This window comes from Lithobates pipiens, unplaced genomic scaffold, assembly GCF_037356315.1.
Source record: "Lithobates pipiens isolate NorthernLeopardFrog02 unplaced genomic scaffold, aLitPip1_a1.2 Scaffold_3, whole genome shotgun sequence".
In the NCBI taxonomy this organism is placed as follows: domain Eukaryota; kingdom Metazoa; phylum Chordata; class Amphibia; order Anura; family Ranidae; genus Lithobates; species Lithobates pipiens.
In genome coordinates this window covers 4,765,893-4,782,678 of record NW_027507790.1, presented here as the reverse complement: position 1 = coordinate 4,782,678, position 16,786 = coordinate 4,765,893, and the positions used below count along the sequence as shown (strand labels likewise).

The window sequence follows — 16,786 nt, the reverse complement described above, 5'->3', positions numbered from 1 at the left end:
TTTAGCCCATTCAGCGGGCGACTGACTGAATTTCGACTTCTGTGTAGCCTTCTCTGTTCAGCAGAAGCCGATCGTTCAATTGGACAGTTCGGTTTTCAAATGGACATGCTGTACAATTTTCATTTGATCAGTGACTGCTGCACTGGTCCGTGTATTCTGACAGCAGGCAGTCCCTGCTGACAAAATACAACCTCCTGGTGAGGGGAGAGTCCACCATCCACCTCGTTTGAAAACCTGTGTCTCTAGGAGTCTCTAAACAAGTATCTTTAGGCTATTACGTTCTAGCCGATTCAGTGTTTTTTCTGATAAATCTCACTTTGGAAGATTAGTTGTCTGGCCAGACCTGGAGCTCTTGTGCCTTCCCACTTAGACTGGCTGGTCTTTCTTGGTTCCTTTTAGGGACCCTATTCTATCCTTCACCACATCAGGTTGTGGGTATTTTCTTCCAATCACTAGAATTTGTTGTTCCTTCTGCTTTGGCCAACATAGATTAGTAATTACTCTCAAGTAGAATGCTCAGAGATTAAGGGCCAAATTATAAGAGTGAAGTTATCAACTATCCGCTCTCCATCTACTTATTGGTTTGGTAGTGAGTAGTAGTTTTTGATCTGATGATTTCTTCTTAAAAAAAATAAATAAATAACGTTTTTTTTCTGCTTTTACTGTTTTCGTGTAAACAGCTGTACAGAGCTTGAAAATCGTCCTACTTTAACCATATGACAATTAAAGATATTTTCACTTTTCTTTATCGTACATCACGGGACACAGAGCAGCCATAGTAATTATTATGTGGGTTATAGGCCACCTTCAGCTGATGGACACTGGCACACCCAAGACAGGAAGTCCCCCTCTATATAACCACTCCCATACAGGGAGTATCTCCGTTTTTTTGCCAGTGTCTGTGTTGGTCACGGTTAAAGAAGTGCTAAAGAAAGCTCCGCTATAGGAGCCTTACCGGGTAAAGGAGCTATGCAACCGGATTCATTCAGGGTGCCACGAAGAGACCAAGGTGGATGGTACCCAGGCCTCGTGGAAGGAGAACGAGGTTATGCCTGTAATGCTTCTCCTTTCAGAGCTGGATCCTGGGATCCAGCACTTTTTTGATCTTTCACCTGAATACCTAAAGTTTTCTGGCAGGGTGTTATACAGGTCCATGGAGGAGGACCCCGTAGGTGGGGACCCAGTCCCTGAAGGTCTGTCATGACTTGGCCCGCCATGACGGGTGAAGATTGGGTCTGTCTGGTCTCGAGCAGTATCCTGCAGTGGAAAAGGTAAGTGGTAAAAGGTCCTAAGGAACACATATAGTTCACTTATGGATTTCTTCCTGTTTGAGTAGATATTTTCTTGCCTGTCTTTTGCCAATAGAGGGTGTGAAAATATAAAAACATACCTGGTGTTTACTTGCCCTGCTTCCCTGTGATGACACTCTTGAGAGGATCAGCTTGCTTCTCCATCTCAGCCTCCAGGAAGAAAGGAGGGAAGGATCGCCTGTGTTCTATGCGGTGCCGGCTAGCCAGGCCTCAAAGGTTACTCGCCACCAGTGTCTCACTCAATCCCTCCCTGCCCCGCCCCTAATTCTGCTCCGAGACATGCCCTCATAAATTATCTCATGAAATGACCATTAAATCGGCCCTCAAAAATCGCACTTGTATTTTGCGAGTGACTTTTGAGGGCTGGCGTGAAGGGCTGCCGGGGGGGGGGGGGGGGGGCGCCACGAGCACCGCCAATCACAGAGGGGAAGAGAGGAGAGCCGCCGGCTCGATCAGAGCAGGGAACATCACAGCTTTCGTTTTAATAATGTAAGCGCCGGTAACAGCGTGCTATCCCGTGGCTCTCCTCTTCCTCCCCGAGGCGATCGTTGGGAGAACGGCTCCCGATCAACCCTGCTGGCAGTGCTCTCGCAGGCAGGCAGCCCAGCTTGCAAGCCCTCATTTTCCACTCGCAAAATGCGAGTAGACAAGTGTAAAATTTGAGGTGTGTGTGTGTGTGTGTGTGTATATATATATATATATATATATGTATATGTATATGTGTATGTATGTGTGTGTGTGTGTGTGTGTGGCCAGGATGAGCCGTTGGCACTATCAGGCATTGCTGCTTCTCCCAACATCTCATCCCCTGTATATGTCACTGAGGGCGTTTTTTTTTTTTTTTTCTTCCGCTTTGGTTTAGAAGAGAGGTTAGCTGCTTTAAATGCAACTTCTTTCCAGAGTGCCAGAAAGTGTGTTGGGTCCCCTTATCCCATCCCGGACCCTCAAGCAGAAGAACAGCAGTGAGCTGATGATGAATCACTATCAGGGGGCCGAGAAGAGGGACAGGCTGAAGATATTTTTTTTTTCTCTGAAGGGTCAGTCTCGAAAGATCCTTTTCTCAGCCTCGCAATCCCAAAAATTGCAAGTGCAATCTTAGAGATGGTTAGTTCAGCTTATAAGTAGCCCTCAGCTGAGGCGGACAAAACTTTGGTTCCCTCTTTGGGTTCTCTAAAACCCCCACAGGCCTTGCATTCCTTTCCACTTCACCCATTATCGGAGTGGCTTTTATATGCTGATTGGGAGAGCCCAGATACGCATTTTCTTCCTCCTAAAAAGTTTTCTTTGCTTTATCCTATGGAGGAAAAATTCACCAAAAAATGGGGTGTGGCAGTAGTGGATGCCGCTAGAAGTCTGTGACTAAAGCACTGGTTAGCTGAATCGATGGGTGGGCTGGGTTCCCCGTTCATGGGGAGCGACTGTTCGGGGATGATTTGGACAAATACAGCCAGAAGATTTGAAGTGGCAAAAGTACCCTTTTACCAGTTAAAAGGGAAGGTAGGCATCCTTTCCTTAAACGTGCATCCTCTCCAGGATCAGGGGTGACAGCCTCCTGGCAGTCGCGATGCCATGCGCCGTCCGGTTCAAGAAGTGTAAACTTCAAGGCTAAACCCAGGGGCAAAAGCCTACAAAGCATAGTCCAAAGGCCTCCTTAAGGGGCGCACCCACTAGATCGGGTGGGGAGATGGCTTCTGCAGTTTTTAGAGGCTTGGCGGGAAGAGATCTAGGACAGATGGGTCATCTCCGTAGTATCTCTAGGATACAAGCTTGAGTTTTGAGAGTTTCCACCGTCCCGTTTTCTGAAACCAAACCTTCCCAAAGATCAAAGGAAAAGCAAATCTTTGTTTCTGGCACTAGACCGATTTGATGTCTCGGGGTGTAATCATAGAGATTCCCACGACAGAAGTGCAGGGTATAGGATTCAAATCTCTTCACAGTACGAAAACTGAATGGAGATATCAGAACCCACTTCTTTTACCAGTTAAAGGAGAAGTAGGCTTCCTTCTTTTAAACGTGTGTCCTCTCCAGGACCAGGGGCGACCGCATCCAGGCAGTCGTGAAGGCCTCCGCCGTCAGGTTCAAGAGTTAAACCTCAAGGCCAAACCCAAGGGCAAAAGTAGCCCTGGGGGCAAAAGCCTACAAAGCAGAGCCCCAAGGCCTCCTTATGAAGGCTTCTGTGGTTTTCAGAAGCTTGTCGGTAAGAGCCAGGACAGATGGGTCGTCTGTTGTATCTCTAGGCTACAAGCTACAAACAATCCTAAAGATCTAAGCAAAAGAAAAGCTTTGTTTCTGGTGCTAGACCGATTGATGTCTCAGGGTGTAATCCTAGAGATTCCCACGGAAAAGGGCATGGGCTTTTTTATTCAAATCTCTTCACGGTACCAAAACTGAATGGAGATGTCGGACCCATTCTAGACCTCAAGGACCTAAACCAGTTCCTAAGTTGCATGGAGTCAATCAGGTCAGTGGTCTCCACCCTAAGGGGGAGAGAGCTTCTAGCGTCAATAGACCTCAAGCAGGCATATTTGCATGTGCCCATTATCCCCGCTCATCAAAAATTCTTGTGGCTCACAGTACAGGACCGCCACTTCCAATTTGTGGCCCTGTCCTTCGGGCTGGCTACTGCACCCCAGTTGTTTACGAAAATTCTAGCTCCGCTTCTTTAAAAGCTAAGGGCCCGGGTTATAGCAGTAATGGCATAACTGGGCGACCTACTGCTGGTAGATCAGTCGATCAGTATCTGGAACACCTGGGTTGCATTCTCAACCTAGAGAAATCAGCCTTGCATCCAGTAAAGAGGCTGGAGTCTGGTCATAGATACAGCCCAGAAAAGTGTTTTTGCCCCAGTCAAAGGTCAGCACTATAAGGGAGCTGGTCCAGGTGGTCAAGGCGAGAAAGAACCCTTCCATTCTCCTCTCCATGAGGTTGTTAGGGAAGATGGTGTCTTCATTAAAAGCAGTTCCCTATGCCCAATTTCACTCAAGACTGTTGCAAAACAGTATCCTGTTGGCCTGGAAGAAAGTCCAAGTCTTGGACTTGCCAATGTATCTGGCCCCAAGAGTGCGCCAGAGCCTCAGTTGGTGGTTGGTAACCGAGAATTTACAAAAGGGGAAATCCTTCATGCAAGTTACTTGGAAGATTGTAACGACGGATGCCAGCCTGTCAGGCTGGGGAGCAGTCCTAATGGAGGCTACGGTCCAAGGGAAGTGGTCTGAATCCGAGAAGACCTTGCCCATCAACATCCTAGAGATTCGGGCGGCATGTCTGGCTCTGAGGGCTTGGACGTCCAGGTTGCGGGATTGTTCCGTCAGGATTCAATCCGACAAAGCCACGGCAGTGGCCTACATCAATCACCAAGGGGACACCAGAATTCATGCAGCCCAGAGGGAGGTGAACCATATTCTGGCTTGGGCAGAGAAGAATGCACCTTGCCTATCTGCAGTTTGTATCTGCAGAGATCTTAAAGATGACAGTAGGGGACCCATGGTCTCTTCCACGGTGTCCAGACCTGCTCTCGCAGGGACCAGTGTTCCATTCTACCTTACAAGTGCTAAATTTAATGGTTTGGCTATTTAAGCCCACATTCTAAAGAGTCGGGGGCTTTCAGGTCCAGTGGTAACTACCCTGATTAATGGAGGACAAATGCCTCTTGGTGTGAATCCAAGAGATGGCATCCTCAGAAGTATGTCATAGGTAGAATTCTTGCCTTTCTACAGTTGGGAGTAGAAATTAAGCTGGCCTTGAGTACTATCAAGGGTCAGATCTCGGCCTTATCAGATTGTTTAAAAGACAGATTGCTTCGCATTCCCTAATCCGGGCCTTCATACAAGAGGTAATGCATATAAATCCGCCAGTTAGATCGCCCTTGTGCCCATGGGATTTGAAATTAGTTTCGTCGGTGTTACAAAAACAGCCTTTTGTGCCAATACATAGTTGCATAGTAAGGTTGAATAAAGACACCAGTCCATCCAGTTCAACCTGAGTGAGTGTCTTCAGTTGTCCCTATCCCTGTACATTGCACACTCACATCGGTCCCTACCCTCAAGGAGCCCACAATCCAAGGTCCCCATTCATATACTAGGGTCAATTTTAGACTGAAGTCAATTAACCTACCTGCATGTCTTTGGAGTGTGGGAGGAAACCGGAGTACCCGGAGGAAACCCACGCAGGCACAGGGAGAACATGCAAACTCCAGGCTGGTAGTGTGGTTGGGAGTCGAACCAGCGACCCTTCTTACTGCTAGGTGAGAGTGCTAACCACTACACCACTGTGCCGCCACACGCCATATTCCGTTGGCCCTTTTGACAGGGAAGATGTTTTTTCTGGTTGCTATTTCTTCTAGAAGACTATCAGCATTGGCTGCTTTTTCTTGTAAAGAGCCATATTTTTTCAGAGGGACAAGGTAGTTTTGCGTCCTCACCTGTCCTTTCTGCCTAAGGTAGTGTCGGGTTTCATCTGAACCAAGATGTGACCCTGCCTTCATTTTTTTTCTAGAACCTAGTTCTGCGGAGGAAAAATCATTGCACTTGCTTGATGTAGTGAGCAGTCAGTCTATCTGAAAGCGACATCTCAGATACGGAAAACTGATGTTTTGTTTGTGCTGCCAAAAGGCCCCAGGAAGGGGCAGGCAGCATCAAAGTCTACTATTTTTAAGTGGATTTGGCAAATTATTATCCAGGCTTATGGTTTGAAAAGGAGGGTTCCACCTTTTAAAATTAGAGCACATTCCACCAGAGCAATAAGTGCTTCTTGTGCAGTGCATCGCCAAGCCACCATGACTCAGATTTGCAGGGCTGCAACTTGGTCGTCGGTCCATACGTTCACCAGATTCTATCAGGTGGATGTGAGAGGGCATGAGTGCCGCTTTTGGATGCAGTGTACTGCGGGCAGCAGTATAGGTCCTCGGGTCTGAAGGAGGCCTGCTTTTTATCTGTGTCGCCCTCCCCTCAGATGGCATTGCTTTGGGACATCCCACATAGTAATTACTATGGCATGCTCCGTGTCCCGTAATGCACGATAAAGTAAATAGGATTTTACAGGTAAGCTGTATTAAAAATCCTTTCTTGGAGTACATCACTGGGAAAACAGAGGTCCCTCCCTTCTTTCTGGTATACACGGGTATTGCTTTGCTACAAAAACGGAGGTACTCCCAGTGGTGGGAGGGGTTGTATTGGGAGGCAACTTCCTGTTTAGGGTGTGCCAGTGTCCATCACCTGAAGGTGGCTTATATCCCACATAGTAATTATGGCTGCTCTGTGCCCCGTGATGTATGCTAAGAAAAGGATTTTACAGGTAAGCTGTATTAAAAATCCTAATTTTTTTACACAAATTCAAGCTTCCCAGTATACCATTAATGGACCTCTGTTCTAGATAAGAAAAAAGCCTTTTCCTTTATTTTAGAGCAGGCTCTGCCTCAACCTTTCTTCTGTAGAACATTCCATGTCTTCCTGGTATCTGTCCAATAGGATATGAAAACAGAAAGATCCTTTTACACTGGGGCCGCCTGTGCATTCGCAGTAAAGCGCTGCTCGTTTTAGCAGCACTTTACCAATGTTTAACTACTTCAGCCCTGGAAGATTTACCCCTTTCCTGACCAGAGCACTTTTTGCGATTCGGCACTGTGACGCTTTAACTGAAAATTGGGCAGCCGTGGCTCCCAAACAAAATTGATGTCTTTTTTTCCCCCACAAATAGAGCTTTCTTTTGGTGATATTTGATCACTTCTGCAGTTTTTATTTTTTGCGCTATAAACAAAAAGAGCAACAATTTTGGAAAAAAAGGCATTACTTTTTGCTATATTAAATATCCCCCAAAAATATATAAAATAACTTCTTCTCCCCTCCCCCCCCCCTCAGTTTAGGCCGAAACGAAATGCTGCTCTCCCCCAGAGCCGATGTGAGTGCCCGTCGGTCAAGATCACTGCCGGGCTCCCGTGATCACTGCTGACACACGGAGAACTGGGATCTGTGTGTGTAAACAGAGTATGAACAGTGATCTGTCATCTCCCCCTACACAGTCCCCTCCCCCCTTCAATTAGAACACACTAGGGAACAGTTAACCCCTTGATTTCCCCTAGTGTTAACCCCTTCCCTGCTAGTGACATTTTTACAGTAATCAAAAATGAAAAAATAATTTGGTTGTTGCTGAGCATATAATTGTGCCACATCCAAATTGTTACATAGAACAAGAACAAATGCCCTGGTGGTGGACTTTTAAGGCACAGACGTTATAATGAAAGAAAAATATTTATTTGATACAAAATTACAAAACGTGTATATAAAAAGCACATAAACAGTATGTTAGAACAGCTTTTTCAGTGTTGTCACCAAAACATAATACCAATAATGGGCTAGTAGTTCTTGCACCAATGCGTTTCGGAGTGAAAGTATATTTCTCCTTCAGGCAAATCATACCCCTGATGAAGGCGAAATATATCCTGTTTTCAATGTGGGAAAGGAAGTGAAGGGAAATCTCCCTAATGGGACACAGATGGCAAAAAATAAACTGACAAGGGTTGTAACCCTCCCTTGCTCTAGCCAATAAAAAATAAAAAAAAGTTTTGCCAATAGTACTACTTTTAACAGACTTGCACAGTAACACAGTGGTTTTAAATTGTCTATGATGATACATCTGTAGGTATTGTTGTAAGCCTTCTGTTGCTAATAATTGTTAAACCTCCAGGTCTATATCTTTTTCTCCTGTCCAGGCTTCTCTAAGGCAAGTGCAGAATGCCGCAATTACAATCCGGCGGGAGGCAGATGTCAAAAAACGAATTAAGGAAGCCAAGCAAAGGTAATTATAGAAAATAGGATAATTTTTGATGTTTTTTTGAATATGGTCCAAATAATAACTCATGCGTAATTGACTGTTATTAAATGAATATGATTTTTTTACGAGAAATTTTTAATTGTTGCAGAAATCAGAACAAGTTTAAAATGTATAAAATATATATATGTGTGTGTGTGTATGTGTGTGTGTATATGTATATGTATATATGTGTATATATATATATATATAATATATTCAGACACCCTAGAGAATAAAATGGTGGTTGTTGCAATACTTTGTCACACCGTATTTACGCAGCAGTCTTACAAATGCACTTTTTTGGAAAAAATAAGACAACAGTAAAGTTAGCTAAATTTTTATATTTTATTTTTAATGTCGTGAAAGATAATCCGCTGAATAAATTGATGCCTAACATTTCACGCTTCAAAATTGCGGCCGCTCGCGGAATGGCAACAAACTTTTACCCTTAATCTCCATAGGCGACGGTTAAAAAAATGTAAACATCCCTTGTAATAGAAAAAAAGCATGGCATGGCCTCTTAAATGCGAGCTCATATTTACACTAAAATGCAATAATAAAAAAATTGAATTTCCCCTTTAAGAGCATTGGGCGGAAGTGACTTAACGTTAGAGACAGAATATCAATTTTGGTCTCATCTGACCACAGCATTTTCGCCCAATCCTTCTCTGAATAATTTAGATGTTCGTTGGCCAACTTCAGATGGGCCTGTACATGTGCCTTGCGGGCGCTGAAGGATTTCAATCTATAGCAGCATATTGTGTTACCAGTGGTTTGTTTGGTGTGGTCCCAACTGCCTTGAGATCATTCACAAACTCCTGCCATGCAGTTCTGGACTGATCCCTCACTCTTCTCATGATCATCCTTACCCCATGAGGCAAAGTCTTGCATAGAGCTCCAGACCAGGGGCGATTGATGTTTATTTTGTATTTCTTCCATTTGCAAGTAATCACTTCCAACAGTTGTCTCCCCAAGCTTCTTGCTCATGGTCTTATAGCCCATTCCAGCCCTGTACATGTCTACAATCTTGCCCCTGATGTCCTTTGACAGCTTTTTGGATGGTGGGTTTGAATAGAAGAAGGCGATTCTGTGGACAAGTGTCTCCCCCCCCCCCCCCTTTTTTTTCTTTATACGCATAACGAGTTTTAGTTACCGTGTTTCCCCGATAGTAAGACACCCCCGATTGTAAGACGTATCGGGAGTTTCAGAGGGGTCGGCTAATATAAGCCGTACCCCGAAAGTAAGACATATGTCTTACTTTCGGGGAAACACGGGGGTATTGCCGCCTCCAGTGGCGTACTAAGTGTGGGGCGGGGGGTGCGGGCCGCACCGGGTGCCACACCCTGGGGGGGGGGTGCCAGGCCAGCGCCCTCCCCCTCCGACTGAAGAGACAGCGCCGTTCTGATCAGTCTCGGGCAGCGGCTGTCACTCACAGCCGAGCAGAGTGAAGCCGCCTCCCCCCTCCTCTTGTATGGCTACACAGTGCTGTCCATGAAGGAGAAGGGGGAGGCGGCTTCACTGAAGCCGCCTCTCCCCCTCCTCCTCCTCCATACACAGCACTGTGTAGCCATACAAGAGGAGGGGGAGGTGGCTTCACTCTGCTCGGCTGTGAGTGACAGCCGCTGCCCGAGACTGATCAGAACGGCGCGACGCAACCACAGAGAAGGGGATTATTGCGCCAGGTCCCGGATCACTGCCGACAGGTGTCACTGGCTCTGTGTCCTCCCGGTACAGGTCAGTGCTGGTCATACAGAGAGAGACCAAGGAGGGGGAGGGGGAGGGGGGTTGTGAAGAGATTCTCTGCAGCTCTTATTATGTAACCGCAAGATGCAGCTGAGGAGGACTACAAGTCCCAACATACCGGTCTGTGTGGGCTTACAGTTCTCCTCTTCTGAGCATAGCAGCTTTGTATGCTTGGACTTGTAGTCCTCCATAGTGCAGCCTTGCATGCTGGGACTTGTAGGCCTCCTCTGTAGTACAGTGCAGCCTTGCATGCTGGGACTTGTAGTCCTCTGTAATGCAGTGCAGCCTTGCTTGCTGGGACTTGTAGTCCTCTTCTGTAGCGCAGTGCAGCTCTGCATGCTGGGATTTTTTTCCAATATAAGACATACCCCGAAAGTAAGACATAGTGGGGCTTTTGGGGATAAAAAGAAACACGGTAGGATCATCTTCTTAAATTGACAGGACTAATTTCTGTACCTCATGAGATAATACTGTAGCCAGTCTGTGGGAGCCTTAATTGTTGGTTGGTAGGGGATCAAAAACGTATTTTACTCACTGAACTGCGACTCAATTTATAACATTTGTATCATGTGTTGTTTCTGGATTTTTAACTGATATTCTGTCTATCATTTAAAATACACCCATGATAACAATTGTAGACCCTTCATTTTTTTTTCTTGTGTGTGTGTGTGTGTTTTTTTTTTTTATAGTGCAGAAAATGTAAAACCGCCAGAGGTAATCAAATACCACCAAAAGAAAGCTCTATTTGTGGGGAAAAAAGGGCATATATTTTATTTTGGTACATTGTCGCACGTGCAATTGTCAGTTTAACGCAGTGCCGTATAACAAAAAAAAATGCCCAGGGGAGGTCAAGTGGTTAATAAGTATTTGATTCCTTCTACAAAGATGCCAAGGAAGGTGCTGCTTTTATTGGCTTTGCATAGTACTGCAGCAATTCTTAACTTTTTGATCACAGAATTATGGAATAATTTTCTTTTTTTTTTCCCCTGTTGTCTCAATGTGGAAAATACAAGCCCATATTTTGGTGTTGCACGCTAGTGATCCAATGTATATTCTGATATTTAATAGAAATTAAGAATAGCACCTGGATTCAGTTAGGACATTGTTAGGTTGGATAGTTGATATATTTTTTTATATTTCGTCCTGTAGGGCCCTAAAAGAACCAAAGGAGCTAAACTTTATATTTGGTGTGAATATCGAAGAGCGGGAACTGGATGGCATGTTTGTGTACAACTGCAGCCGCTTAATTAAAATGTATGAGAAAGTTGGCCCCCAGCTTTCAGAGATAGGAATGTAAGTACCAACCAGTTTTTTTCATTTGAAAACAAAGTACACTTTTGAATTACCACAGCTTTGGGTTAATTTACAAGGCTGCAGGTCTCTAACAGACAACAGTTCCTGAAATTCATAAAGACTGGCACGGACAGATTTTGCAAAACTGTCTTGTGTTCTGAAAGTGGTGCAGCATGCACCAAATGTATGTACCTGTCTAGAACTTGAACTTGGGGCACACTGTGCCACTTTTAAATCACATACGACAACACTTTTGCAAAATCTGCATGTGCCAGTTTAGTACGCTAAGGGCCAGTTCACACCATAGAAACGCAGTCCGGATTCGCTCCAGATGCTTTTTTTGCATGCACCTGTTTGATGCGCTCCAGTGCATTTTTGGCGTGTTTTTGATGCAGTCCAGTGCACCCCCCCCCCTTTTCTTAACCTTAAATAAGAACATGTGTGTTCCAGTGCATTTTTGGTGCGTTTAGGTTCATTCCCCTGAGTTTTTGATGCTTTTTACATTATTCCATTGCAGGAAAAATGCAGCATGTTCTACTGGTGTCAACTATGCCTTTGAAAACCATATAACCTACTTTCTATGTGTTTTTGATGCAGAAAAAAACGCACTGGACTGCATGTGGTGTGAACTGACCCTAAAAGAGTCTTAATTGGCTCCACCTTCGTAGGTTAAAACTGTATGTTATGTTTAATTTGGTGAATTCATTGCACCACAAGTGCACATACATGAATTTGTTCCAGAATCAGAAGTGTCACAAATACTTCATGAATTTGGTGCAATATATTAGCCAGAGGGATTAATGGCAAAAAAGTGCCGGATCAGCTTTATTCAATCCCCCCTCAGTAAATTTAGCCAAACAGTAATAAATAACAGCTATTCTGCTCAGTCTGCAATCTCAGATTCCCCAGAAGGTGGCTGTACAGGTGAATTCTGAAGTCTCAGCCTAGCTCAGTAAGTGGTTTATGGTGGTTACTTTATACAGTGCCTCGAAAAATTATTCATACCCCTAGACATTTTCCTCCTTTTTGTCATGTTGCAACCAAAACCATAAATGTATTTTATTGGGATTTTATGTGATGGACCAGCACAAAGTGGCACATAATTGTGAAGTGGAAGGAAAATGTATAAATGGTTTTCAAAATCTAAAAAAATATATGGGTTGTAAATAAGGGGGCGCTTTTAAAATAAACAAATCATCAGGAAGCGTCACTACGACGAAACGTACGTCGAGCCGCATCCTGGTCACATCGTTTGTTCCGAACTTCCGGTTTCCAAGGTCCAGGGGGTGGAACGCACGCCAATTCAAGCAGCGGAAGCATCACGGCTAACTTCTAACCTGTCTGGCCTGACAGGCTCATTCCCTCTAGTGCCGAGGCAAGGCACTTTTAAAGTAAGAGGCCATTTGGCCGTTTTGTTTTTTATGCCAATTTTTTAAATAAAAGGATATTATGCCATGGTCCTGTTCTCTCTATTTTTTCCCGAGCAATCGTGGATTGAAACATTATTCCTGGTGCACCTAAGCACTATTTCTCCATCAAGGTCGGCAGCTCCTCAAACCTGCCAAAGCCTCACCTGACCTGTCTTTTTCCATAAAGGGGTCATGGTGAGTTGGTGAGTAGGCTACTTACCATAATCCACTGGGTGACGTGTTTGTGCAATATTTCCAAGTGGTGGCGGGGCACAGGCTTCACTCACTTCAGTTTTATGCTTTTCATCTACTGGTATATGAACACTTTTTGAATTGATTGTATTTAATGTACATTGGATTATGTATTGATTTATGAGATACCTGTGGTATCAGTAAGCACTAACACTTTATTTGCCTCATTTAAGGTTTATTTTAATAGCGCCCCCTTATTTACAACCCACACTTCAGAAAGACCGTTTCTGCACTTGAGGGGAGCAGCTTATATTTCACTATTTTACTATTTCACTATTTTTTGTTCAAGCGTGGGGTACTCCATTTTCTTTTGTCTTTTTTCATTAAAAAATATTATGGCGTGTGATTTTCTTCAGCCCCTGTACTCTGATGCCCCTAACTCAAATATAGTGGAACCAATTGCCTTCAGAAGTCACCTAATTAGTAAATAGAGTCCACGTGTGTAATTTAATCTCAGAATAAATACAGCTTCTTTGAACCCCTCATAGGTTTGTTAGAGAACCTTGGTGAACAAGCAGCATCATGAAGGCTTAGGAACACACCAGACAGGTCATGGATAAAGTTGTGAAGAAGTTTAAAGCAGGGTTAGGTTATAAAAATTGTCACAAGTTTTAAACCTCTCACAAAGCTGTTCAATTTATCATCTGAAAATGGAAAGAGTATGGCACAACTGCAAACCTACCAAGACATGGCCGTCCACCTAAACTGACAGGGTCGGGCAAAGAGAGCATTAATCCAAGAGGCCCATGGTAACTCTGGAGGAACTGCAGAGATCCACAGCTCAGGTGGGAGAATCTGTCCACAAGACAACTATTAGTCGTGCACTCCACTAATCTGGCCTTTATGGAAGAGTGGCAAGAAGAAAGCCATTGTCGAAAGAAAGCCATGAGAAGTCCCCTTTGCGGTTTGCGGGTGCTCTCATCAGACGAGACCAAAATTGAACTTTTTGGCCTAAAAGCAAAACGCTATGTGTGGCGGAACACTAACACTGCACATCACCGTGAACACACTATCCCCACTGTGAAACATGGTGGTGGCATCATGTTGCAGGGATGCTTTTCTTCAGCAGGGACAGGGAAGCTGGTCAAAGTTTATGGGAAGATGGATGGAGCCAAATACAGGGCAATCTTAGAAGAAAACCTGTTAGTCTGCAAAAGACTTGAGACTGGGGTGGAGGTTCATCTTTCAGCAGAACAATGACCCTAAACATACAGGCAGAGCTACAATGGAATGCTTTAGATCAAAGTAAATTCATGTGTTGGCATGGTACAATCAAAGCCCAGACCTAAATCCAATGGAGAATCTGTGGCAAGACTTGAAATTTGCTGTTCAGGCACTCTCCACCCAATCTGACAGAGCTTGAGCTATTTTGCAAGGAAGAATAGGAAAACTTTTCACTCTTTTTAGATGTGCAAAGCTGGACATCCCCAAAAAAGACTTGCAGCTGTAATTGCAGCGAAAGGTGGTTACACAAAGTATTGACACTTTTCACTTATTTATTTGTAAAAAAAATTGTATAATTTTTCCCTCCACGTCACAATTATGTGCCTCTTTGTACTGGTCTATCACATAAAATCCCAATGAAATAGATTTACATTTTTGGTTGTAGCCTAACAAAATATGGAAAATTTCAAGGGGAATGGATACTTTTTCAAGGCTTTGTATACTATGTACAATTGTACACAGTATTGATCGTGTATTTGTAAATTGTTCATTTCCTGGAGCATCTAAATCAATTTATAGTGAAAACATGCATTATGAAATGGCAGAAAGTTTGGAGTATTGCTAAAACCGACATCTTGGCTCTTTAACCCTTATGTGAGCAGGGGTATTATGTGTGCCTTTTAACTGCCAATATATTCCTTTTAGAACGTTTCAATGTTTTTTTTAAATTATCTTACCTGCTACATAATACTTGTTTGCAGTTAGTTGTAGTCTTGTTGGTAAGTCTAAGTAACTTCAGTTAACAATTTGTTGCCAATACACAACAGAAAATACATAATATAACCTCACTGTACATTTTGTAGAAGTCGAACAATAAAAAAAGATAGCTGAGAACAGCGTATTTATTGTATTTTCTTTGTTATGGCACATTCCTTTCTAGGGCCTGTGGAGGTGTAGTGGGAGTAGTCGATGTCCCCTATCTTGTTCTGGAACCTACACACAACAAACAGGACTTTGCAGATGCAAAAGAGTACAAACACCTTTTGAAAGCTATGGGGGAGCACTTGGCACAATATTGGAAAGACATTGGCATCGGTGAGTTGTTTACAAATACTGAGGTAAAGAATTACTGAATGTTATTTCTAGACATTTTGGTGAACTCAAGCTAAAGGTTGATTATTTATCTGTCTTTTTTTTTTTTTTTTTGTCATTTTAAATGTAAAAGTATTTTTCTTTTCATAGTGCAGAAAAAGTATAACACTCTGTCGTTCCTTATCAATCATTGACGGACACAGGATTCCTAGACATTTGAGTTGTACTGTAGCCTACAGTAGGGTCTGGACACTTGCAACCAAAAAAACAGTGACTAACTTGGTATACCTTTCCCATTCCCAACATACCTTAGATTTTGTGCTAGTGTCCTAGGAGACACTACTGAGAGAAGTTGAACTATTCCTGCTAGCCATTTTTTCAAGTTTAATTCCTTTTCTTCAATCAGCATTTTCCTCCTCCTGCTTGAGGGTGTTTCTATACACAGCTATTCAGACCAGTGTACCCTCAGCACTAGCTTTGGAGGCCATTCCCTAGACCCTGCTGGATTGGACGATTGTGGGAGTGTGCTTTGTATTATGCCACTTTCCAGGTCTGAGTATATTGTGTTTGCTGTGGAGTGCTTTCCAGGTTCATAGTTGTGGTGTACAGTCTCTGGTGTTACCCAGTTTCTGAGGACTCACTTTGTGAGTAGGTCAGCAGACCATGCATTGTGAGCTACCTTCCTTAGGACTGTTGGGCACCCTTATGATCCCTGTTTTCTTTCGGCTTACTGTGAAAAGGGTTCATGCTGCACAAATGTGCAATGACACACTTAGCTCTGTGCTCTTGTTCCTGCCATTCAGCATAAGGTAACGTCTTCCCACAACTTCTCTTTATCAGAAGTGGCATGGGGAACTTTCATGGTTGGTCTTTGCTGTTTGTCAACAGTGACCTAGTCATCTCTCACCATCCGACTCTCTCCTGTTATTAGCAGCTGGTTTGTGAATAACTAAGGCTTAACCTTGTACCGTGAGCTACATTGTCTCTGCCTTGCAGTGCAACATGCTGAATCCCAGGCATATGAGTAGCACTCTAACCGGTCCTTCCAGCTCATGATCAACCACTAACTGCTTCTGTGCCTGCAGGGCACCCACTGGAGGGGCTGACACAGCAGCCTGGAATGTTGACCCAGTTTTACGCCTTGGAGAATATTCCTTAGCTCCATCAGTGGTGGCTTCCTCTTTGATTCTCTCCTGGGAGGATTTCACCACAGTGAAGCAGAAATTTATGGGATAACTTGCATCCCTGATTACTGACTGTGGCCATAAGTGCAACTCCACACTTTTTTGTTCAACTAGCAGGTAAATGAAAGAGAATGACTTGATTCCCCCATCCACACTTGAGATGGATGCTAGAATCCTTCCCGCTGCACTTTATTTTTTCCTGACAGTAGGGAGACTTCTCCACCATCAGAATAAACTTCTCAGCACCGCCGGCGTCACTGAAGAGAATTTTACAACAGGCTGATTGTGTAAAAACATCCTGCCAATGCATGGATCGAAATTGGGCCAGTTCCTGCTGAACCGGCCTAATTTCAATCCATGTATGTCTGATTTAAGTGATGAGTGGTGTTAATTAACCGCCTCCCAGTCTTTTCCCTAGATACTAGCAGATGCATTAGGATCATTGGCGGAAACAGTCAAACCACTAGTTAGATAGTCGAGAATCTGACAAGGATTATATCTGCAAGGATTTGAGGATGCAGAGTTTGAAAAC

At 43.9% G+C, this 16,786-nt stretch overlaps 1 protein-coding gene across 3 annotated transcripts in view; it reads left to right on the top strand.

The window, feature by feature from the left end:
* Nucleotides 1-16,786, top strand: part of MORC2 (MORC family CW-type zinc finger 2) — a 152,218-nt gene that overhangs the window by 92,137 nt on the left and 43,295 nt on the right. For all 3 annotated transcript variants that reach the window (XM_077461181.1, XM_077461182.1, XM_077461180.1), the window contains exons 13-15: nt 8,017-8,102; nt 11,010-11,153; nt 14,919-15,073. In XM_077461181.1, the coding sequence (XP_077317307.1) occupies nt 8,017-8,102; nt 11,010-11,153; nt 14,919-15,073 (385 nt within the window). The remainder of the gene's footprint in view (nt 1-8,016; nt 8,103-11,009; nt 11,154-14,918; nt 15,074-16,786) is intronic.